At 34.1% G+C, this 25,959-nt stretch overlaps 2 protein-coding genes across 3 annotated transcripts; one reads left to right on the top strand and one right to left on the bottom strand.

The window, feature by feature from the left end:
- Window positions 1-5,274: 5,274 nt before the first annotated feature.
- Window positions 5,275-9,848, bottom strand: LOC132602596 (beta-1,3-galactosyltransferase 7-like). 2 transcript variants are annotated; one of them, XM_060315408.1, is made up of 12 exons: window positions 9,448-9,848; window positions 8,943-9,051; window positions 8,389-8,435; window positions 7,936-8,153; window positions 7,783-7,846; window positions 7,116-7,188; window positions 6,914-7,034; window positions 6,613-6,700; window positions 6,399-6,524; window positions 6,010-6,119; window positions 5,731-5,896; window positions 5,275-5,621 (listed from the first exon to the last, which is right to left on the bottom strand). In XM_060315408.1, exons 1-11 carry the CDS (start codon window positions 9,537-9,539, stop codon window positions 5,748-5,750), a joined length of 1,197 nt encoding a protein of 398 aa, XP_060171391.1. In that variant the 5' UTR covers window positions 9,540-9,848; the 3' UTR covers window positions 5,275-5,621; window positions 5,731-5,747. The 2 variants fall into 2 exon arrangements, with proteins under 2 accessions (XP_060171391.1, XP_060171390.1); XM_060315407.1 differs by having other exon boundaries at window positions 5,277-5,896; window positions 9,448-9,846.
- A 1,355-nt stretch (window positions 9,849-11,203) lies between these two features.
- Window positions 11,204-25,884, top strand: LOC132604281 (ubiquitin carboxyl-terminal hydrolase 18). The gene is made up of 11 exons (XM_060317727.1): window positions 11,204-11,561; window positions 14,739-14,919; window positions 15,012-15,100; window positions 15,194-15,279; window positions 15,377-15,539; window positions 15,706-15,829; window positions 16,135-16,292; window positions 16,960-17,044; window positions 22,222-22,434; window positions 23,212-23,273; window positions 24,669-25,884. Exons 1-11 carry the CDS (start codon window positions 11,473-11,475, stop codon window positions 25,546-25,548), a joined length of 2,130 nt encoding a protein of 709 aa, XP_060173710.1. The 5' UTR covers window positions 11,204-11,472; the 3' UTR covers window positions 25,549-25,884.
- Window positions 25,885-25,959: the final 75 nt, after the last annotated feature.

The following is a 25,959-nucleotide window of genomic DNA, read 5'->3' as shown; positions in this document are numbered from 1 at the left end:
CTTTAATTTTGGTCCCTTAAATATGTGATCTTTAATTTTGGTCCCTTAAATATGTGATCTTTAATTTTGGTCCTTCACCACTTTTCACGCGGCAAGCTCGACATAAATTTATATTAAGGCAATTTGCACAATTAACCTTCGTTGTGGATGGTCTTTAATTTTTGGCCCTCAAATTGTTGGTCTTTAATTTTTGTCCTTCGTCTAAAATACCTCGAGGTTTTGGATTCAAATTCCCGCTCAGTAAAAAAAAAAAAATTGCAAGGCAAGGTTTTGCAAAAGGTCCGCTTTTTGAGGCAGACTTTGCTTTAAGGCATAACTAAAAGTCTATCGGAGACGGCAGACTTTGCCTTATAAGGCAAACTTTTAGTTATGCGGCAGACTTTTCCTTAAGGCATAAATAAAAGTTTGCCTTATAGTTATGCCTTAAGGTAAAGCCTGCCTGACAGTCTTTTAGATATGTCTTAAGGCAATTGTGGCTTCTTTTTTTTGGACTGAGCGGAAATTCGAATCCAGAACCTCAGGGTATTTTCGGCCACCTTTTTAAGCGAAGGCCAAAATTAAAGACCAGCAGTTTGAGGGACAATAATTAAAGACCACCCCAAAAGACACTATAAACATGTGTGTATGAAATATCCAAGTGTGAGGGTGTTGTGGTGAGACATAGTTGTTTGGTTAATGTGGGACTAAAGGGATCATATATTGATAGAAAAATGGCATCCTTTTTCTAACCACAATTATAAAAATACATCGAATAAAAAAATTATTTATTATCGGTAGAAGTGAAACAAAATAGATAAGTTTAATATAGAAATGAGGGGGTAAATATGCAAAAAGAGGATAAGAGTGTAAATCGAAATTTGTAGTGCCTGATGAAAGTTTGTGAGTCACTTCTATACTATATGCTACCTATCTCTAAGCCGACATTACAATCGTGAAAAAGTCCTGCGAGATCTTATATTAAGTCTTCCTATATTGGTGGAAAATGTCAAAATGAACAACCTTATATTAATTTTCTATGGGATGTGAGAATTTCTTACAAGTGAAAGAGAGGTTTTTGTTCATCTATATATATGCTACATTTTTTTTTCAACATCTATATGCTACATTGCTTCATTGAATTTTGTGTATTTATGATGGCATTCCTCTCGTGTGAGGCACATTGGGACTTAGAGGTGGTAAAATTTTAATGTTCAATACAAACGTATGAATAAACTAGTCTCTATATACGTGCTTTGCGTTATAATATTCTGCCGAAATAATAATTGTACTTGCATGTGGCACCTAATATCTAATATTTAACATAATTAGATATTATCATAACCTTAAATGTTGAGTTCTCTAATTTTCTAATTATGAGATCTTACACTACAAAGCACTCTTTTCTTTTCTCCACTGTTAAGCAACTTAAAAAGAAACGCCTTGAATCAAATATAGTCAAATTAGTGATTAGTTAGCAAAAAAAAAATGTTTATTTAGCTATTTTACAAACTTACTTAACAGTAGGAGTATTATTTAGCATTTCTTATCTCAAGAAATAACACAATTTATCCAACACGGAACTGTAAATACAAAATATTGATTGAAATTCCTATGGCGATTAAAATAGAAAATAAAAAAGTTATCCCTCTTTCAAATATAACTCAACAATATTGTTAAAGTTATCTTACGGAAAGGATTGCCACATTGGGAGAAAACTTAAGTATATTTATTTTATGATTTCTAGTTTCCCAATTATAGTCAATTGGCAAGACGGATTTGAACGTGACTGCAAAGACTTTTAGTTTAGAAGTAGTATTCGTTTAAACCTCTATTTTTAATTTATGATATTTTTTGATATTACCAAAATAACCAACAGAAATATGGTAGAATTAGACTAAAAGGATATAAAAATCATTTAAAATTTGAAGGTTATTTTGGTCAACCAACATTGATATTCATGCTTTTATAATAACTAGTTTCTACAATCGTGCCTTGCACGATACTACCATGTCAATTATTAGCAAGTGCTTTGAATTAAAAATACTTCGTGAAATATCATAACTATAATTAGAAAGTAATCTAACGTTAATAACCAACAACTCAAATATAGGAAGTTTTGGTTCTTAAAATCATTATGCATCATAGCATTTCAATCTACTTATTTTAGTCCTAAATGTAGACGCTGCATCAAATACACTTTGCAAATAAATTCAACACCTTTGGACTTCAATTTTGCAACCTAAAATATTAGATCCAGATCTCCATCATACATGAAATCTTATGCCTTAATTTCTCTTGATTTTCGAGATAAGCTAAATAGTTCATTCATAGTCTTACGTTTTTTTTTAAAGTGATTGTCTATGTTGGGTATCAAAATTCTTACAAGAGTCCACTGAATTTCTTACTTCCTTACGGAGATCTCTTTTTCCCCTCGACATTAAACATTAAACATTCCTATAATAGGAATGTAATTTACGTTTACATCAAAATTACATTAAAAATTCCTATAATATGACTCAATTTTTTATATACCCTCTGAATTTTAAAATCAAATACTTATATCAATATAATAGAAATTTAACACTTACATCCTTATGAAGAATATCCGTAACTAAATATATTAAAATATAATTATTAAAAATAAAATAAAATCATAAATAAGAAGTTTTTATTCGATTTTCAGCTTCAAAAGTTTGTAAAAATTCATAATAGTATGATTGGATCTCCTTTGTCCTGTATATCTCCTTGAAAAGTAATAAACTTTTTAACTGATGCTCGTTGCATTTGGCTAATAAGAAATTTTTCGTCATAAAATCAAATTCTCACTAAATTGGAAATTGAAATAATGGGTTTCTAATGGTTATAAAATTATTACTAATTATTGAAACCCCAAGAATATCGCATGTAATACCCCAAACATGAGAAGATTAAAAAAAAAAAAAAAAAAAAGACCCTCTTTCTTTTGCAACTAATATTTTGAAAGGAAATATCTGATGCTAATATATTTTGAGAAGTTTTACTGAGTTTTAAATCACATTCTTTTGCAGCACACATCTTAAAAATAATACTCGTTAAAGAGTTCATGATAAAGAATATTGTGGCTCATCTTTCTTCTATAGCTAAGCTATAAGAATGTACCTTAATTTCTCCGGAAGGAACAAAATCGCGCGCTATAAAATTTTTGGAGCAAAACACGTTGATATGTTTTCACTGTCTTCTTACATGTGTGGTGTATTAGCACCTCCTTGGTTTTAGTCTTCTATTCTGACTCGGAGTCCTTTGGTTTTATATTAATCTTCTTTTTTTTACGGTGAAACTGGTGTTTCAATCTTTAACTGACTTGGATGGAGCTTTTAAGTTTTAAAGGATATAAAAGTCGTTCAATATTTGAAGGCTATTTTGGTCAACAAATATTTATATTCATGCTTTTAAAATAACATAGACTAGTTTCTACGAACGTGCTTCGCGCGTTAATATCGTGTTAATTATTAGCAAGTGCTTTGAATCACAAGACCATTTGTAAGTATCAGAATTATAATTAGGTGGTAATCTAAAGTAAATTTGTATATTAACCAACAGCTCCATTATAGGAAGTTTTTGTCCTTAAAATTATTATGCATCATAGCGTCTCAATCTTACCGATTTCAACCCTAAATACAAATGCTGCACCAAATACAATTTGCAAATAGTACTATATGCTTCAATTTTGCAACTTGAATATTATAACAGAATCGATAAATTAAAATAAAACCTAATTGACAAACAAAATATTATTTGAGAATATCAAGAGAGAAAGAGAAAGAAAAAATGTATTAAGTACTCAGGAATCCAATAAATATTAAACCAAACTACAATTAAAATTCACCTGTACAACATAAAATTATTTTGAGAGTTGCTTTATAAAAAAAAAAAAAAAAAAGGGATGATAACAAAAATGTTTACCGACTTGTATACCCTTAAAAAATTATATTATTTCTTCAAAAGATAATTCCATGAAAGATAACTTGTAAGATTAGGTGTACTATTATGAATTTCATAGGCTTCTAAATCTAATCAAGTTCCAAATTAATTCTATATCCTTTGAAAGTTATATTATTTCTTAAAAAACTTATTCCATGTAAGATAAAACTATAAAATTAGGCATAGTGTTATGGATTTTCATAGTTTTATAGATCCAATCAAGACATCAAGTTCCAGACCGATTTTTATATCCTACGAAAATTAAATTATTTCTCCAAAGATAATTTCATGTAGAACAAAATGGTAAAGCTCTAGGTCTAATATTATAAATTTTCTAGTTCTAAATTATTATTTTTCCTATCTTTGTCTAATTTTTACACACGTATCTATTTTATATATATAATCAAGTCTTTGTATTTTTCCATATATATATTTGGACTTTATTGAAGGATGATCATATCTTTCTACCATCTGATAATTAATGGGAGTATATATTTTTTTTTGGTTAACAGGAAATATGTATTTTTTTACATAATAAGTCATTATGTAGTCGTTAGGAAAACTTTGGAATCCGACGTGGTGAATTAATTCCACTAAATTTTTTTATAAAAGGAAATAAAATTCTTATTTGTTGATTGTATAAGGTAAAAAAAATAAAAAATTGTAGGGTACTCAAACTGAAAAACTCATAGCAGTAGATTCCAAGTCCTGAAAAATAGTTCATCCAATTTTTTTGTTTAAAATGATTGATTTCCAATTCTCAAAATTAGTTCTATGATGATTACTACAACTTCTTACGAAATATATTATGTACTGTCAAAGATTTAAAAAGATCATAAGCTTAAGTATCCGTACACGTGGCCAGAGACTCTTCAAAGGAATGAAAATATTGGATAATATGATATTAGAGGAAATACAATAAACCAAATTTAATACATTTTCAAAGAATTAAAATTATCAAAAGCCTTAGTACACGTTGAATTGGTAGGGCTGCTTTAAAGCTTCACCATTAGTAGGACACTAATTTTAAAACAGGTTGTAAGTTGATTAAAATTAGAAGTGCTCGAATTCACATTAGAAAAAGTTTTAATATTACAATTTTATCCAATATGAAATTATTTTATCAAGACATTATTTATCTTTAAGGGTATAAAAGTCGTTCAATATACAAAGGATATTTTGATCAACCAACATTTATATTCATACTTTTATAATAATATAGATAGATAGATGTAGAAGATAGATTACCATAGGTTAACTATAAGTGAAACCTAATGCTCGTGAAATCGGCAATCTTTTATGTGATGTTGCTCATTTGTACATCACATTTATAGCTTGTCATATATGAAGATGTAAAAACTTGCGAAAAGAAAAGAAAAACTAGCAAATCTAACCAAAGAATTCCACTGAATACTAGATCACAATATACATTGTGGAATCAAAATTTGGAAGTACAAAATTCTGTAATTCTAACATCCAAAAAGAATTAATCTTATGTGGAAAGATATGTAGCTAATACAAACAAAAGCTACTCCAACAATTTGTATGCTCCTCCTTTCTTTGACAGCCTTCCATCACCAAGATATCTCAAAAAAAGAAAGAAAGATATTGTGGCTCTAGACAGGGTGGCGCTACAATTATACTTATGGATTCAGCAGAACCCATTATCTTTGACCCATACCCTACATTATGTTAAAATTCCATTTAATATGTATAAATACTTTATCAATAGCTGGCTTTTCTAGAATTCTTAACCTATAAACTCAAAATCCGCCTCTGGTTCTATAGTACCTTCTGTGTAATGCCAACTACAAGAGAGCACCCCAAAGAGTAGCAGCACTTTCGCCACACTTGGCGTGTACAAGCTTGATTCTCTCGACCGATCTGCAAATTCCACTGCAGGTCCACTCAAATGATGCTACACAAACATTACCTGCTTGCGCTTTCCATTCGCATTCTGCAACATTATAAGAAGTTGCAGACGCCATTAGTCCCAGATGATTTTATGCACACAATATAACTAATGTTTGCACAATCAGGTAATTTATAAGGCAATTACAAGTTGTTTACCAGGTGGAGTGCCACAACACATGCTACGTTCATCAATGTGCTCGACTTCAAGACCAATTAACCATGCCCCGAGCGACACATCTTCATTTGCAAACTTATGCAAAATGGGCCTGAAATCACCATATTATTCACTACAGGATAACCAGATACAAGACCAGTTTCTGATTATTTAGATTAGACTGAAGCAATTCTACAAGAACAATCTTCTGTCTGATTAAAACTTGTCATCGGTGTCAGTGACTCAAAAGAAGTACTCTTTTCGTCGATTTACAAAATCTTTTAAGAACTTCAAAAGAGACCAATCACAAATCAATCAATGTAGAGCATTATAGCAAGATGTAACACTAGATCCAGACATTAAGGAAATATACATCAACAAATTATCTCACCGGTTATTGGCAATGTATTTTGCGAGGTCTCTCGAGATGGCATATATTTGGCCAGTTGCATGTCGGAAGTACTTATTTCCTGCCTCTCCGAATTTCCAGAACTCAGGTTCATGGTACTTAACATTTCTACACAGGAAAGGAAATTATACATATGAATTTTACCAACTGGATATCTTGAAATTGGACTGAAACTGGAAGTTTCCAACAAAATTACTTCCGATGAAGAACTGGTCCCGATTTCATGCATCCTATATACACCCTGGATTTCAACCGTTGCCTGGCTAGAGTTGCAGCCAGAGTACCTACAACGTCATGGCAATTAGGTGCAAGTTTCCAAAGAGTTTAACTTCTATACACTGATAGTTTAAAAGAACTCTACATTATCAATTCACTTCAAAGTAAAAATACAGATAATTTATAGCGCCATTATAAGTAGAATTAGTGACGTGCCACAACAAGTAAAATTACTATCATATTGTTAAACACATGATAGGTCAAACGTAGAGTGGATATACCTAAATTAACATGAACATCGTCATCGACCTTTACATAGAACTCGGCATCCCACTGTGCAACTGCAGTGGTAAAGAAGGCTTTTGTCTTTGCAGATAACTCATGGTATCCTTCTATGTGATCCTGTAAAAAAGCAATACGAGATGACAATATAAGCACAAACCAATTACAGAAAATGCAAATCAAATTGTAGTTTGTGCTCACTAGGCGAAGAATGTCTTTGTGCTGAGCATCTTCAAGATCAACTGCTCGATCTAAAATGCTATTGGATGTAGCGCTGTACAAAATAACACACGAACTTTTAGGCCAAAATTTTCGATCTTGCAGAGAATTTATAGACCAGAGATAAACAACAAGATTCTTTCAGTCTGTTGTAACCTCAAGTTCTTTCTGCAAGTTGATAAATAAAGAATATGCGCAATTTGTTCAATATGTAATTATTTACACTTAAAAACAACTACTAATGATACCACCACCAACGATTCAACTAAAAAGGCAAAACGAAAAAAGAAAAGACAATGGAATCTGAGTTGTGTTGCTCGGACCTGCCAAATATGTTGCAATGCATGTGTCGGATCCTCCAAATTTGGAGAATCCGAGACACGCCCAACAGTATTTTGAAGAGTCCGAGCAATATAGCATATGAGAGCACTAGCGTTTTCTTTGGATGAGAAAAAGGCTAAACGGAATAATATCAAATCATTTCAAAATGAAAACTTTAGAACACAAATTTGGCACGAGAGACTAAGTGATCAAGCTGTCAAGCAGAAATATTCACATGAACCTATAGACTTTAGAATGGTTCATACTTAAATGGAAAAAAAAAATACATAAGGTCTAATTCCAGAATACATGGAGCGATATATTTCACCTGTGGCCTATCATGAAGCGGACAATGATCCCCTTTTCTTGTTCTAATCGGAGTAGCTTTTCGCCTAATCAACATGGAATTTAATTTATTATTAAAGGAAGAGGCAACCAGACAAAAACAACATGAAAGTATAAAATATGTTACTATTACTACCTTGAGGCATCCAAGTTTCTCTAATGGAATCACGCCTCCTTCTACCGCTGAAGGCAGTGTTTATTCCGATTACCATAAAAGGCTTCCTTATCATGATCCCAGTTCTTTCAGAATCTGTGGTGATCATGGTAGGTAAATCTTCCATTTTCTTCATACCAAGGAAAGCCTTAGTTGAAGGCAGCTCAAATCGGATTTTAGCAATTGAACTATCTAACGACCTGTCAAGCGAAGGGCCATGAGACCAAGATTATGGAGAAACAATATAAGTTTGGAAAATGTTTCTACTCTGTTCTTTTTTTTCTTCAGCACAGTTGACAAGTTTAAGATCACAACTTCTTATTGATATTGTATAAAGGTATTTCTATATTATCTTGTCTGAAATTTTAGTTTAGCTCAAATGTAAAACACAGAAGGAAAGAAGTTCCAAACTTATCATTTACGTACGAAACTCACCTAATAGCTTCATGGGCTTTGTTAAACTCTCCCAGCACATCATCCTCCTGGTATAAAAGGAAAGATATTTTACCTGTTACAATGGATAAAGATGACCTGATAGTAAAAAATTGTTTACACTAACGGTGAATAAAACTTAAACTCATAAGATATACACACATATATAACCTACATACATTCATGTGTATCAGGTGTGTCAGTGCGTATTAAATGATAGTACATGTGTGTGTCCGCTTGTATCAAATGATATAGGAGTATTAGATAGAGGTGGTACTGAATTAATGATGATTATCTTCTCTTTTTTTTTTTTTTTTTGGCAACGGATATATAGGCGATTAGATAGTGTTGATCAACACGCACATACAGTTCTTTTTTCGACAATTCAAAGGTTAGAGAAATAGGTCTTTTTCTTAACTTATTAACCGATTTTCAACATCATTCCATGAACAAATCCAAAATCTTTATAGATAGAGCTAATCATTAATTTCTCAACAGTGGGGTGAATGAAATTAGATACATATATCAGTTAATAAAAGAACATAAAAAGCTTGAACCTGGATCTTTTTGGTTTCACAATCATCAGAAACAGAACTCAGTTTTTTCTCTCGGTTGTACCGCCTTGGAAATGTGATCCGTCCGTCTGATTCTTGTGGAGCCCAAATTCTAATAAATACAATGATTAACACATAAAAAATGGTTCAATATGAATGTCAATAAACTGAATAACAAACAAACACCAAAGCAATGCAAGTATTCTTTTTGTTGGTTTTCCACTCGTTGTCTAGGACCCGCATACCTCCAACTAATTCAGACATAACATTTGAGGGGAAAGTACTGCTAACAGGATTTTTTTTTTTTAATTCAGGGCTTGAACCCCACACTCTGGCACACCCCTCAGTGGTAAGCATTAATTTCTTTAACAATTTAAACAGACTAAACCAAAAGGCTATATTTCTTGAGAACACATGCATCAAAATGGTTCAAAAGTAATCCCTTCACAGAATTTTATCCAGAAAATGACAAATGAAATAGTGAAAAAGGAAAAAAATAAAATTGTACCTCTTAGAGAAAAGCACGCCAAGCGTGAAACTGCAGAAACATAAAATAAAAATACATTGAGGTGAGATTTTTCCTTTGCTTCGGTTTTTCATACTTTTTTGCTGTATAGTAAAATTAAGGTAATAGAGTTCTTTATTTTAATTTCCTCTACTCTGTCTTTTTTTTCTTTTTCTTCTTCTCCTTTTTTTCCACTTGCTTGGATTAATAATAATTGTAAGGTTGATTCTTGTAATGACAATTGGCCAATTATTATGAAATGAGAAACCAAAGCCAAACACTTGGGATAGTTTGGTTGTTCTTAATCGAAGATTATGAGATTTTGTTTCTCTTTTTCCAGATTTATAGGATAAACGTTGACGTTAAGTAGGATTAAGTATTTTGTTTATTTCTACTTACACAAAGCTAAGATTTAAATCTTTTCTCAGCTTTAACAACTTTTTGTGATTTGTACCTTTTTTCAATTAAATATTCATTTTATCCATAAATTAGTTAGAAAACTTACTTAAATATTCATTTTATCCGCAAATCAGTTAAAAACTAACTCTTCGACTTTAGTCCATGTTGATTAAACGCTTTATGATACAAATTTGAAAATCATTTTATAAATTTATTTATTTTTTAGTCATATCGTTTGGTTAGCTTACGCATCTTGACTAATATATAAAAAAAAAAAAATTGTGTTTGTGACTATTCACATTTAAATATAGTACGAATTCTCCGTGAGTGATGCCATTTCTTTATCTTAACTCAGGCGCCTTTTAATGAAGAAATAAAGATTGGGAAAGGGGCTGCAAGAAAGCCAAAATTACCTTTGATACTTTTTATCTGTCTTTTAAAGTTTTGCCACCCTCATTAAGAAAATCCTTTAAATGAGTAATTGATAACTTTATGCCTTTTTGAAAGAGTAAGGGTGAAGTGGATTATTTTTTGTATTATTTACTTTTAAAGTGACAAATGTTTTGAAACAATTTCTTGTAGGGGCTACGACTCATGAAACTCCAAAATGTAATATTACAAGTGCAATACTTAGACACCAAAATATATTTGACAAGATGAAATAACAACTGCGTGGGTATGGAAAAATCTTTAGTAGAGAATGCTTCCTCCAAATGGAGATGTTTTACGCCTTCCTCCAAATGGAGATGTTTTACGCGACGCGAATTCAGATACAACTTCAATGGGGGTATCGACACCGGATGGAAAAGAAAAAAAACCTTAATAGGGGTAAAGTAGAACAAATAACCCAAATAACTACTCAAAAGACTTAATTTAGTGCTCTCTCTGTCCCAATTTATGTGACACTTTTGGCTTCTGAGATTCAAACTGCATGAATTTTGACCAACATTTTAAAATGTATTTTTTCACCAAATTGATATGAGAAAAATTGCACTTTATAGTATTTTTCATGAAATTTTCAAATATATAAATTTTAATATTAAAATATTGAGTTAATCTAATTAAATTTAGCTTTAAAATTTAGTCAAATTGATTCTTGAAAAGTCAAAGCGCTACATAAATTGAGACTGAGACGGAGGGAGCACTACTTAGAGCTTGTTTAAATGAGCTTACGAATTATAGTTTATAAGCTAAAAGTCATAAGCTAAAATTCTAACTTACGCTTTTAATTTACCAAATATTACAAAAGTGTTTAAAAGCAATTTTTACTTTAAAACACCTAAAATAAGCCAATCCAAACCGGCTTTTAGTATGTACTTTACTCTAACCAACACACACCAATTCAACAGTCAATCCTTCAACTGTTTGCATGTATTTTCTTGAAAATGTCCAAATTTTAGGAATTTAGAAATTTTCCGGTTCTAGGAAGCTTCCATAAAGCTCTAGAAACAAGGCTTTTTACTGTAAAGAGGCTTGAAGAAAAGAATATTATATAAATTCAATGCATGTGGAAATTCGTACTTACACTTCATTTTCTTGCTACTTCTTTTAACAGGTACTCTACTTTACATAGCGAACAACACCAACACCGCCTCCCACTACTTTAACGACGGTAACTTTGATCGGAATATGGATATTCCGTCACCGGCGGTTGGTTGCGCCGTTTGCGGCAAAGTTACATCTAAGCAATGCTCACGTTGCAAGAAGGTTAAATACTGGTATGTTTGCTGTACTACGTGTTTCTTTTACTTTTTTTTTTTCGTGATCAAGATATTGATAATTCGTAGTGAAGGTGTGATTAACAATACAAGTAAAGTAGTATCGGTAACGTAACATATAAGCAATGCTCACGTTGCAAGAAGGTTAAATAATGGTATGTATACTCTACTGCATGTTTCTTTTCTTTTCTTTTTTCGTGATCAAGAATCAAGATATTGATAATTCGTAGTGGATATGTGATTGACGATACTAGTAATTTACTGTACTTATCTTTTAGTAATAACTAGAAATGCCGCACTAGAAGTTGTTTTGAATTAGCAATATAAAAACAAGATACTGAAAGTTTTAATTTTTGTAATTTTTTTTTTTTTTTTGTAAAATCAAAGTGAAAGTTCACATATAATTCAAGGTAAATATTGGTATCTATACTATATTACATGTTTTTTTTTTGTGATCAAGATATTGATAATTCGTAGTGAATGTGTGATTAACAATACAAGCAAATTATTATCATTTTAGTAATAACTAGAAATGATGCTGTAGACATTGTTTCAAATTGTCAATATATACATATTTGGTAAAAAAGATGCAAGATACTGAAGTCTTTAGTTTGTCCGAAATGGTGTTAACAGTGGCGGAGCCAGGATTTATGCCAAGGGGGTTCAAAAATATAAAGAAGCCATAAATGAAGAAGCTAAGGGGGTTCAACATCTACTATATATACATAAAAAATAATTTTTACCTTGTATATACAGTGCAATTTTTCGTCGAATGAACCCCTGGCTCTTACTAGGTCCGCCACTGGGTGTTAATACTTTATTTAGTGGATGTGTGATTAACAATACAAATAAATTACTATTGTTTTAGTAATAACTAGAAATGCCGCACTAGATATTGTTTCGGATTGGTACATATTTGGTAGAAAAGATACAAAATAGTGAAGTCTTTAGTTTGTCTGGAATGGTGTTGATATTAGTTATTTTAATTGAAGTGAAAGTTTACATACAATTCAAGGTAAACTTGGATGATTGTTCTTATAACTAGAAATGGGGCCTAGACATAGTTTCGAATTGTCAATGTATACGTATTTGGTAGAAAAGATGCAAGATACTGAAGTCTTTGGTTTGTCTAAAGAGCTGTTAGTTTCTGTTTAATCAAAGTGAAAGTTTACATACAATTCAAGGTGAATTTGATGAGTGTTATTATACGGTTTTAACTATGTATTTAGAGATATGTGATTTAAAGAGGAAACTGCCATAAAATTAAGATATACCTGGACTAGAAATTAGTCTTCTCCTTTTATCTATTGGTTGACAAAAAAAGAAGAAAGGGTTTGGGGGGAATTAAAAGGGAAAGTTGGTAAATTTGTTTAATTCTGTGAAGGATGGAATATTGGAAAAATAATTTGATGGACCAGTTGATTTCCATTCTTAGTGATAGAGTAGCAAATGGTTTTTGTTCATTCCATTTAGCAAGATTTATTTATGTCAGACTCTTTTAAATCTTTTCTGATCATTAGGTGGATTTAATATCACTGGGCTCTTATCCTTTTTGGGAATGAATGTTGTTGTTTCTTGAATTCTTGTCATCATCACCTCTATAAAGGGGAGAAAATTGTGGGAATAATAGAAGAATCTTAAAACATGTATATTGAATAATAGCCTTATTTTTTAAGTATACATGAAATGGCAAGTGCAATTCCTGCTATCTTTTTTCCCCTTTCTAAATTTACTTTATAATGGTGGTGTACGGTCCATCAGGTACCTGTTGCAGAATTCACCTAGTACCCGCTCTGTTGGACCACTAAACTGGGTTGTATAAGTCCTACTATCTTCTGCTGCCCTCCTATCTTATACTACTGGTAATTAAGCATTAAATAGTAGTGAATTTTTTTTCCAAGTCGGATCACTATAGCCGTATTCTACATAGTAAACTTTACATACGTAATTGTTGAGGCCAAGAGTTCTTCCTCCATGTTGCTCAATTGCCGGGGATTACTCGTGTTATGGGTGGGAGGGGTATCCATAGTAGAATGTATGATAGTGAGAAGAGACAGAGTAAGCATGTTCTGGGTGAGGAGGGATTCGAACCCCAAAACCTGTGGTTTGTAGCCACGTGCTCTAATATCTGAACTATAGACCCTGCCCAGTCTCGTCGAGTACCAAAACAGAAAAAAAAAAAAAAAAAGGAACCTTTCCACCCGTCTGATTTGCTTATTCCATAGGGAATGATGCCTATGAGGTCTTCTGGATAATTTAGTTGAAAACAAAATACTGGTTGTTAGGAGGACAGCTGGAAGTGTTTGTAAGGCGTCATACGCTAGTCTTGCACGTGTCATCTTTCTTTAGATTAATATCCACTTTACAAGGTGTCAAACACCAAAAGTTAAGTCCAAATTGATAGAGTGCTCTTAAAATTAGCCAACAAGTGGAGTGTGTGGTGTCGGACAAGGGGCATATCTAGCCTATAATTGGGCAGAAGACTAGCAATTTTATGAACCCTGCCCTCTCTCTATATATTTTTGTGTGTGTGTGTGTGAGTACACGAAGGTGCCTCCTTGCTTTAAAGTTTAAGCTCAAGGGTTGATTTGACAACATCGTCAAATCAACACTAAAGAGAAATTCTACATAAGTAGACGTATATCCTTTTGCGCATCTGTCCTTGTCAAATCATGTTGGGATTCATTAAGATCTTATATTCCAGATATTTAGTGCTGAATTGACTGTTTTGAGCTTCTTTTTATTTTGTGTGTTTGCTTCTCTGGGTCAGACAAGCTCAGTTGCAACTTCACTGATAGAGTTGTCGATATACATACATCCTCACTTTTGTACAGAACTGTACCGTCGTAGTTGACTGACTTTTGCAGTAATAGAACTTTTAATTACCTTCTATGAAAAAAAGTTGTTGTTGATACCCGTACATCTTTCTTCACACCAAGCAATTTTGCTAGTTACTTCACTTTACGTATACGGTCTTGCTTTATTTTTCTCTTTCAGCTTTACTTCCACTTTTCTGTCCATTTCCGAGTTCTTCTGGTTTTCTTTTCTTTGCTTGGAGTAACCATAATCTTTTTGCTTTTCTTTATATAAATTTGACTCTGAGTGTAGGATAGTGGCTAATTGTTTCATTTCTCTTTCTCTGTCTGTCTCTTTGTGTGTGTCCATTTATCTTTCTAGTTCTGAAGCTTGCCAAAGATCCCATTGGAATTCGGGGCACAAGTCTATCTGTAGAGATTTTCGATCATCTGTTAAAGGTAGTTCTGAGCAATCAGTATCGACTTTGCAAAGGAGGAAGTCTTTTGCCATTTCGCTTGTTCCTTCTAGTGGAAAAACTAAGATACTAAACCAGCCAAAGAAGGTACACATTTTCTTCCTTAATTGGCTTCTTATGAACACAAATACACATGTACTTTTAAGACCTGACCAGAGTTTGGATTTAACCTATTTCAGGTACTTTTTCCATATGAAGAATTCTTGGAATTCTTTTACTGGGACAATCCAGGCTTCCCTCCTTGTGGACTCATAAATAGTGGTAACAGGTATCTCTAGTTTAGACACTAACTACCAAGAATTATCTACATTTCAGTCTATCCTTTGAATTTTTCTAATGTCATTCTTTGGTTCTTATACAGCTGTTTTGCTAATGTGGTTCTGCAATGTCTAACACACACTAAACCACTTGTTGCCTACTTATTGGAGAAAGGCCATCGAAGAGAATGTAACTACGACGAATTAAATAATTATGATGAATTAACCCTTTGTATTAAATTATTGGAATAATTCCTTATATCATGCATTTTATCTCTTTCACCCAGGTAGATTGAATGGTTGGTGCTTCCTTTGCGAATTTCAACTCCATGTTGAACGGGCTAGCCAGAGTAGGCAGCCCTTTTTAGCAGTTAGCAGACTATCACGGTTGCCTAATATTGGTGGTAATCTTACTTGTGGAAAGCAGGAGGATGCCCATGAGTTCATGAGGTATGTTGTTGTCTGAGCTGAGTTGATGCGTATTTTTGGGATAATGCACAACATGGAAACCTAATTTATCTAGAAGAATGTGTCGTAACGACCAATTATGTAATCATTTGTGTTGTATGGCAGTAAACATGTTTTAGAGTGATAATAAAAATTGCCTGCTTGGTAGGTTTGCTATTGACACAATGCAATTGGTGTCCCTTGATGAATTTGGTGGAGAAAAGGCTGTACCTCCTAGCACTCAGGAAACAACTCTTATTCAGCATATATTTGGTGGTCATCTTCAATCTCAGGTAATCTTTAATTCATGAGAGAAAAAAGATATTCAGTGTGATTGTGATTTGTGCAACGTGAAACAAAATGTTACTAGAAAAGTTTACCATCATGATATTTGTTGTTTGGCCAAACAATTTTCTGTATGGTGCTTTCTAATACAGTGGATTCATATACCTGATCCCCAAGTTGGTTGATTGATAAACATGTGCTTTTAAAAAAAAAAACAAAAAAAAAAACATTCAAGCTGACAGTGTTTACACTTCTGTATAATGTCAATCTTCCTTCCATCTTTTCTGGCATAATGGGCTATTGCTATTTTTAGGTCATATGTACAAAATGCAGTAATCTCTCGAATCAGTTAGAGAATATGATGGATCTGACCGTAGAGATTCATGGGGATGCTGAATCTTTGGAGGAATGCTTAGATCAATTCACTGCTGAAGAGTGTATGGATGGTGAAAATATGTATAAATGTGATAGGTATCTTCTTCTCTTCAATGCTGACTTTCTTCTTCAAAAGTTGACCTGTGACCTTTGTCTATACTTTTATATACCAGTTGGTTATTCCTTCAAGGGAAGACATGTCTGTTCATATTCTGCTTATGCAACGCTGATTGTTGTTCTTATTCTCAATGTAAATCCATTTTAATAACATGACTAGCTACGTGGCTAGTACATAAAGTTCCGGTTCACTCTGTCACATCTGGTTTGACCTAATTCCTAGTGGAAAATCTGAACTTTTTGATGCCAGTCTTTCTTTCCTTTTTGGAAATATTCTCAATATTTCTTGTTGGTAGTACTTCTTATGTTAATCATTAAATTAGTCAAGCATCACCTACATTCTTTTTGTAACAGCATGACAGCAGGTGTATCTTTTTTGTGTATACTATATTCTTACTCCAGTGCACCCTTCCCATTTAATTTACCTATAATATCTGGTGTCTTTGGACATCACGCTTACTACAAAATGTTGCTCTTCATGTTTGTGCTCACTGTGTATTCTCAGTTATTGATTGTTTGAAATTATATTTGCTTTGATGTGATATTTTAAAGGTTCATCCATTTGTTTCTTCATTGCATCTTCAGTCGGTTTCCTTTCTGTTATTGCTACCCTGCACTAACACTGATGAATGACTTGTTCTTGCAGATGCAATGATTATGTCAAGGCATGGAAGAGGCTAATGATCCAGAAGGCACCAAATATCCTAACAATTGCTTTGAAAAGGTTTCAGGTAGATCTCATTTCCTGTTTGTCTATATTACTCCCTAATAAGTAGTGTTTTTAGCGTATGCACACCCCTTAAGAAATTGCTCGCTCCTAGAAAATTATGAGTGTTTTTACGAACATACCCCTAATTAATGCCTAGAAAAAGAAAAGCTACTTAATGATTCTTGATTATAAATAAGGGTAAGTTTGGAAGAAAAAGATCAATTTCTTCTTGAAATCCTAAAACACCACTTATTTTGAAACAAAATGAAAGGCCTAAAACACTACTTATTATGGAACGGAGGGAGTAGCTCTTTGGCCTATAAACTAAGTTTCATTGATTGGAACAAATGACCACCATCCTGATCACTTTTTCAGCATAGATGAAGATCTGTGCCTAATGTGACAAAACAAGGGGATAGCTTAGTAATTTACAAGGATGATTTGTAGCACCAATAATTCCTAAGGAAAGCAGAACATCATAGAGAATTAAAGAAACGATACATGTCCAATTTTCAACTCCCTATATGTCATCCAAGAATCATTTTCTTTCTTTCTGTTGAAATGGAATTTTGTTTGCCAAATTGAAGGACAAAGTTGCAGATCCAGCGGACTAGTATGCTGCTCTTAACTAATGAAGTCTAAACCCGAAACCACCAAATGTTGTTTGCCAAAGTTTTTTTCTGGCTAGAGCATTGCAGCCAAAACCACCAAATGTAAAATTAAAAGAGACTTTGATATGTTTGTGTTATAAATAAACCAGCGAGACCAACCGGCAGGGTTGAACTCCGGAAATGAGAATTGACCATAGTTGTTTGATACGGAAGGGATTGAAATACTCCCTGTTTTTCCACTTAAGAGGCACATGAATCACATAAAGAATGGGCAACTTATGACAGAAGGGTTTTGGTTTGTCTTTTGAGTATGTACCAAATAATAGTTTGAAGGTTGAAGTGCTTACCTAAATGCACCTCTCACTGTTGACTAAACTATTCTAGGATGCAGCATCTTTAATTGTCTCTGTACAATGATGGGCACAAAGGTTTCATCCTTAACTCTCTATGATACTATCGAGGTATATCAGCTTAATTTAGCTAGCTAGGTTTTATAATTAGAATGTGTGACTACTTTCAGTTTGTTTAACCATAGCATATGGGAATGAACATTGCAGATATTTGGTGTTGAACATAATCTAATCCTTCCTCATAGGTGAAAAGTGACTATTAATATGTTTTTTCAAGCTCTTCATCATTTTTAATGGAATTCCCGTGAGTGATGCAAATGCCACATTTTAGTTATGCAACATATATAGCTAGAATGACTTTTTTCAACAAGTCATAACAGCTAGAATCTCTTCTGAGCATTTCTATGGAACTTTGCTCGGTAGCTGTTTTAACATCAAAATTGTACACGAAAAATATAGACACTGCATAGAAAAGAAAGCTGTTGATTTGGTATTAATGATTAAGATTGAGATGTTGATTTGATATTGCTAATTTAGCTTAATTTTAGGAATATATTGTATTGATGTAAATGATTAGGAATTGATTGTGTAAGTCTTTCCTTATTTAGTCTTAGAACTCATGTATAAGTACCCATTTTTATGGATTGTATATTCATTCAGAAATACAAGAAGCCCTTTCTTCTTGCTAAAAATCTTCATGGTATCAGAGCCATTGTTGCCTTTTTGAGGTGAGTTTTCTCCCTCGCAGCACTAGGGTTCTGTGTTTTATCAAAGAGGTCGAGTTTTTCTCTCTTTGTGGCTGTCCGCACAAAAAACTTCTCCCGTTCAGTTCGTTTCTAGATTTTTTTCTGTTGGGGTTGCTGGAACATTCTGAGCCTATCCCTATCAGTTTTGATTTTTTCCGATCACCGGAATTAGGATTCCGGCGTGGCAGCCAACTTTCCGGCGATTTTTTTTCCAGTTCTCGGGTCGTAGGCCTATTCTAACCCTTCCGATTCAGATAATATGGGTGACACTACTTCTGGAGAGACTTTGTCTCACGATGAAATTCAACATCTTCGCCGTCTTCTGAACAAAGTTGACTCTTCTAGTGTTGCTAGCCCCAATTATGTGCAGTCAGGTATTGCTTTTAATGCTCAGCTTAATTGTTGGATTATTGATTCTGGTGCGAAGACACATGACAGGCTCTTCTAAAGGCCTTCAAAATTACTCTCCTAGTCCCAAAGGGGATTATGTTAGAATAGCCAATGGCTCCCTAACCCCTGTCTCTGGAACAGGTTCAATCTTTATCATCCATTCTTCATGTGCCTGATTTTCCTATTAACCTATTATTTGTTAGCGCTATCACCAAAGAACTAAACTGTAGTGTCAGATTCTTTCCTGATTATTGTGTTTTTGAAGACCTTCATACAGGGAAGAAGATTGGCAGTGGTAGATTGCATGATGGCTTATATTTGATTGATGGAACTCGAGACTCTGGTCAGGCCTTTTTTGTAGGAAATAAGGATGTCAATCGAGAAATAATACAGTGACATAGACGGTTGGGACACCCATCTTTTTTTGCTTTAAAAAAGTTATACCCTGGTTTATTTTCTAGAACTGAGTTTGAATCTTTGTCTTGTGATGCATGTGAATATAACAAGCACACTAAAAACTCTTATCCTCTGAGTGACAATAAAAGCACAATTCTCTTTTCGACTATTCATTCTGATGTCTGGGGTCCTACTCAAATACTTTCTTTGTCTGATAGTCAATGGTTTGTTACTTTTATCGATTGTTGCACTAGAATGACATGGGTATATCTGTTAAAGCCAAAAATGAAGTTTTCTCCTGTTTTAAGTCATTTCATAAGATGACTTATACTCAGTTTGAGGCTAAGATAAAGATATTTTGAACTGACAATGGCACAGAATACATGGATAAAACTTGTGGAGCTTACTTGGAGTCTTTTGGGATAATCCATCAAACTAGTTGTCCTTATACTAGTGCACAAAATGGGGTTACTGAAAGAAAAAATTGGCATTTGCTGAAGTAGCAAGATCCCTTTTGTTTGTCATGAATCTGCCGAAGCCTTACTGGGGGATGCCATTCTAGTAGCTTCCTACCTCATCAATAGAATGCCACTTAAAACTCTTAATTTCCAGAGTCCTTTAGAAGCTTTAAAGGGTAAAAATGACTATACTGTTCCTCCAAAGATATTTGGGTGTGTTTGCTTTGTTCACGCTAGGAACTCTGGGAAACTTGAACCTAGAGCTCTTAAATGTGTCTTTATTGGGTATTCTCCAACACAGAAAGGGTACAAATGTTATCACCCTCCTTCTAGGAGATTCTTTGTCAGTATGGATGTTACCTTTCGGGAATCTGAGCCCTATTTCAGTATTACACCATCACCTCTTCAGGGGAGAATCATAAGGAAGAAGAGATGGTTTTTCCTAGTTCTATTGTTGAAACTACTGCCACAAGGGAAAGCGAAATTGGAGAAAGAATTCAGGGGGAGACTATTAAAACTACTGCCATAAGAGAAAGTGAAATTGGAGAAAGAATTCAGGGGGAGACTGTTGGGCGTTTGGATAGGCCTGATTTGATAACTTACTCAAGGAGAAATAGAGCAGAAGAAGCTATCATGCAACCTGTCGAAGCCGAACCTTCTTCTTCTAGTGAGTTATCTATACTTCCTAATGAGTTAGATTTGCCTATCTATAAAGCAATGATCTCCTTTGGTTACCAACAAAGCAATGCGGATCACACCCTCTTTATAAGACATTTAAAGGGTAAACTCACTCTTCTCATAGTTTATGTTGATGACATAGTAATGACAGGAGATGACAAAGAGGAGATGACCCAATTGAAGAAGTTGTTGGCACAGGAATTTGAGATCAAGGATCTAGGAAAATTGCAGTACTTCTTGGGAATTGAAGTTGCTAGATCAAAAAGAGGAATCTTTATTTCTCAAAGAAAGTATATTCTGGATCTCTTGAAAGAAACGGGTATGATAGGTTGCAAACCAGCAGAATCACCCATTGAAAGCAATCACAAACTACAAAGCGGAGTTGGAAAGTCAGTTGATAAAGAGAGATATCAGAGGCTGGTTGGAAGACTCATTTATCTCTCTCACAATAGACTAGACATAGCCTATTCAGCCTAGTGAGTCAGTTTATGCATGATCCTCGAGATCCTCATATGCAAGCTGTCTTTCACATTTTGCGGTATCTGAAGTTTGCTCCAGGAAAAGGTCTATTTTACTCCAGACATGGTCACCTCCAAATAGAAGCCTTTACCGATGCAGATTGGGCTGGTCTTTAGATGACAGAAGGTCTACATCCAGTTACTGTACACTCGTAGGAGGAAACTTGGTCACTTGGAGAAGCAAGAAGCAAAGTGTAGTTGCTAGATCAAGTGCGGAGGCAGAATATAGAGCTATGGCCCAGGGTGTTTGCGAACTTTTGTGGTTACAAAAGTTACTAGAAGAATTGAGATTGTCTGAAAAAGGAAACTTTCCTTGTATTGTCACAACAAGGCTGCAATCAGTATAGCTCGAAATCCAGTCCAGCATGACCGAACAAAGCACTTTGAAATTGATCGACACTTCATCAAAGAAAAAGTCACGGGTGGTGTCTTGAGTTTATTCAACGTGTCATCAGAAAAATAACTAGCTGATGTGTTTACTAAAGGCCTCAACAAATGGACTTTTCATACACTGGTTTGCAAGTTGGGCATGTGCGACATCTTTGCACCAACTTGAGGGGGAGTGTTGATTTGGTATTAATGATTAAGATTGAGATGTTGATTTGATATTGATGATTAAGATTGATAGCTTAATTTGAGGAATATATTGTATTGATGTAAATGATTAGGAATTGATTGTGTAATATTGTCTTTCCTTATTTAGTCTTAGAACTCATGTATAAGTACCCATTCTTATGGATTGTGTATTCATTCAGAAATACAAGAAGCCCTTTCTTCTTGCTAAAAATCTTCAAAAGCATCTCGTGAAAGTCCAGCTGAAGCTATGTATGATGTTTACAAATTACAGATGCACCGAATTTAGGTCTGCAATGTATAGTTGCTCAAGTCTATCTTATGCCTTTCTTGTTTTCTTGGATAAGTGTCTTTCTCTCTGTTGCCCTCTCCCATCTTGTTCTGTCTAGATTTTTTTTTTCTTAAGCAGCAAATCGTGGATGAGTCATTGTTTTAGATTTAATAGCATCATCTAATTGGGCCTAATTTTTTTTTTGCAGAGAGGTCAGTTTGGCAAACTAAATAAGATGGTGACTTTCCCTGAAACTTTAGATCTTTGTCCTTACATGATTGAAGCAGGAGATGGCAATTATATTTTCAAGCTGTATGCAGTGATTGTTCATGTGGATGTGTCGAACGCATCATATTTTGGTCATTATATCTGCTACATCAAGGATTTCAGTGGGAATTGGTATAGGTTCGATGACAGTAAGGTAGGCATCTGTTTCCCTGGATTTGTCTCCTCTTTTTTACTTTATGTGTTCTCCCAAAAGAGAAAATCAAGTTTCTTGAGCCGAGAGTCTCTCAAAAACAACTTCTCTAACCCACAAAGCTAGGGGTAAGGTCTGCGCACACCTCACCCTTCCCAGATCCCTCTCATGGGAATATACTAGGGTATGTTGTTGTTGTTGTGTTCTCCCAAAAGGTTGATAGTGGTGTGCTCTTCACATCTAAAGGATGTATACTATTTGTCAAGAATGAAGCTTTAGAGGCAACCTTCTGATCCTTTTGGTCTTTGCATGGTTTAATAGATGGGTCTAAACTGCAAGGAAAGCAAAAAATCTTGTCACATTTTTGCAATAATGTTGAAGCTAGCATATTATGCTTACACAAGTGCTTGGGGTAAAATAATAAAGTTGTTTCTGTCAAAGTCATTAATAAGTATGTATTCACGCTTGACTAGCCTTAACCATTCATGAGCTTCCTATAACAAGAAATTCATTTTTGAGACTCTTTGTTATTTGACATTCTATGTCTCATTTTTGCAATAATGTTTAAGCTAGCATTTTACTGACACAAGTGCTTGGGGTGAATTGTAGTAAAGTTGTTTCTGTCAAAGTCTAATGAAGTATGTATTCATACTTGACTAGCCTTAACCATTCATGAGCTTCCTATGACAAGAAATTTATGATTCCATACATATCGCGCATTTGTCACCTTCTTTTTCCTCTCATTTTCTAATTTTGAAGTCTTAATACAATTCATTTCAGGTTGTTAATGTAGATATTGGTGAGGTGCTTTCACAAAGAGCATACCTGCTGTTATATAGCAGGTATCTTCATCCAACCATGGTCTAATTGATCTCTTTAAGCTAACTACTCCTCTGCAAATAAAACTTAACCCTTTTACTTTAAAAAGTCAAATGAGTTTATCTTTGACCATTTCTCAAGTAAATCTATAGCATCTTTGAATTTGAGAGTTGAATTTTATAGTACTTATTATTTTTATTCTTGGAGAATTACACATACCTCTTCTGAGGTTTCAACTTGTTACGTATACCTCTCTTCTGGTCTCAAACACGGACTTTCCATCTAACATATTTATGTAACAGAACTATACTGTAATCTGTGAATGGACAACTTGTTTTATAAGTAGCTTCAATTTTTCTTCTATATTGTGTAACAAAACAGACTGATTTTACGCCCCTGTACCTTCATAAGGTAGGGGTAAGGCTGTGTACAACCACCCTTCCCAAACCCCACTAGTGGGATTACACTGGGTATACGTTGTTGCTGTACATAAAAAATGATGATGAAAACACAGATGGAAAATAAAAATTACAAATTAAGCTACAAAATGTAGTTCCTTACACTCTTTTAATCTTGTCCTTTTTTGTTCTTTTATTTTTTGCTATCTTTGAGTTTGTCTTTCCCTTCTTTTTTTGCAATAATTTCAGTTTTAATTTTATATATCATTTTCAAGTATGGAATTATTTGAAAAAGTTGGATCGAGGATGGAAAGAATGCATGTTCCTATAAAATATGAAACGTAGTTTTGATACAAATAGCAATAGGATTAAAACGCAAGGGCTAAATTTGTCAACTCGTCAATCAAATAATAGATTTGTCACACGAAACTTGGATGAAGGGAAGTTTAATATTAGCTCAGGGGACATACTTAGAGGTTCTTAAGGCTTGAAGAGCGTGTTTGCACCAGTTAGAACGTGGAGAAGTGTATATAAAGACTTTAGAAGTAAATATGAAGTACTAGAAGCTTGTCTTAGAAATTAGGGAGTAAATAATGTGTTTGCCTTAGTATTTACAAGGATAACATGTCGATTAGTAGTTTTAAACGAGCATTAAACAAACTAGGCTTTGTTGGAAGGTCTATGGCACATAAATCAATGCAAAAGGCATCAAAGCAATTCTCAGAATGGTGAATATCTGGTAACATTAGCCTAGGGAATATTGGCTTAAAGGTTCTTAAGACCAAGAATGAGGTACATATTACAAAATGAAACTTGAAGGGACGTATGAAATTCTCTCTTATTCTAAATCTAAAATTAATTTCAGGAAAGTACACTTGAATGTTCTTTTGCCGGTTTTTTCTTTCTCATTTAACTGAATGATGTATGCATCTCACTTTTGCTTCTGTTTGACATCTCATGCTAACCTTTGGAAGCTAACTACTTGGCATCAAATAATCTTGTTGCCTTTGATTTTGACAGGATTAGTGCCAGGCCGACATCCTTATATCCTCTTGAATCATTAAATAAAGAGGACCGTGATATAGTCAAAGCGGAAGTCAAGAAGCATTCCTCACTTCAACCTCTTGATTGTCATAACACAACGGTGTCTCCTGCTATATGTGTTGATTCTGGTTCATTGCCAACTGAAAATAATTCAGAGATAAAGGTTGTCAGGGCCAAAGAGGGCTTGTCCTCAATTACTAACTCTGAGGGTGGAAAGGAGGATCAAGATATGGTGGAATCTGGGGCAAGTCGTTTTGTCTTGCAGGAAGTTCAGGATGTTGGAGTATCCAGTGCAGAAATACAGAAACCTGAAGGGCGAGTCCTTATTTCTGACATTGAGGAAAAAACTGAGACATGTGAAGGAACCAGCAATGAGTCTCTATTAGAAAGTTTGGGTGAGGATTCTGTAGACACAAATGGTGAAATGCAGTATGATGCTTCTGCGTCTGCCTCTGCCTCTGCCTCAAGCTCATCTGAAATTTCAGAAGACATGGAGGTCGACAATTCCACTCTTTTGCTGGAGAAGGCTAACCGCGAAAAAGAATTTTCATCTCAAGGCATCCACGATGTGATCCAGAAAACAGATGGATGTACTCCTCCTGGAAAAAAGTTAAAGCCACTGTTAACCCCTGGTTTTCTTGGGAAATGCCCACGGGACGAATGTGCTAGGAAGGAAGTCACAGGGGAAGTCTGTCAGAATAGCACTCTTTCTGGTCCAACGAATGCATGTGCAGAGATGGGCTTATCTTGTGAAAGTCGTGATGCAGCGGGCAACGAGCATAAGTCTGAGGAAGAAAGTTCACCATCTAGTAATGCTGTGAATGAACATACTGAAATGACCCTTGGCAAGATTTAATTCTCTGATCTGGGTAATTGAGCACCCTGTTCAGATGTTGGACATTATTAAACTAGGATATCATGATGACAGAAAACTAGATGTCCTGCAATCATGGGCCTTATATCAGGTTCTAATTGTAGTTTACGATAGTATAGGAGATTAAAGTTGTATAGATAGAATAATTCTGATTTACAATAGTGTTGGAGATCAAAGTTGTATAGAGAGAAATAACAAAGTGTAGCATTCTTTTCTTTATCGATAATATAGAGGAAAACATGAGAGGGGTTATAAGTCCTGAGAAACTGTGGTCCACATTTTGGACTCTGCTTGATACTTTACTCATTGTTAATTGCAGTCTCCTGTAAATGCCAAGTCCTTTATTTCCCTCAATTTGTACTCTGATGATACTTGACTGTCTAAATTCATTAC

Source organism: Lycium barbarum, chromosome 7, assembly GCF_019175385.1.
Source record: "Lycium barbarum isolate Lr01 chromosome 7, ASM1917538v2, whole genome shotgun sequence".
Classification (NCBI taxonomy): Eukaryota; Viridiplantae; Streptophyta; class Magnoliopsida; order Solanales; family Solanaceae; genus Lycium; species Lycium barbarum.
The sequence above is the reverse complement of the archived record's forward strand: the minus strand, read 5'-3'. Positions and strand labels throughout refer to the sequence as shown.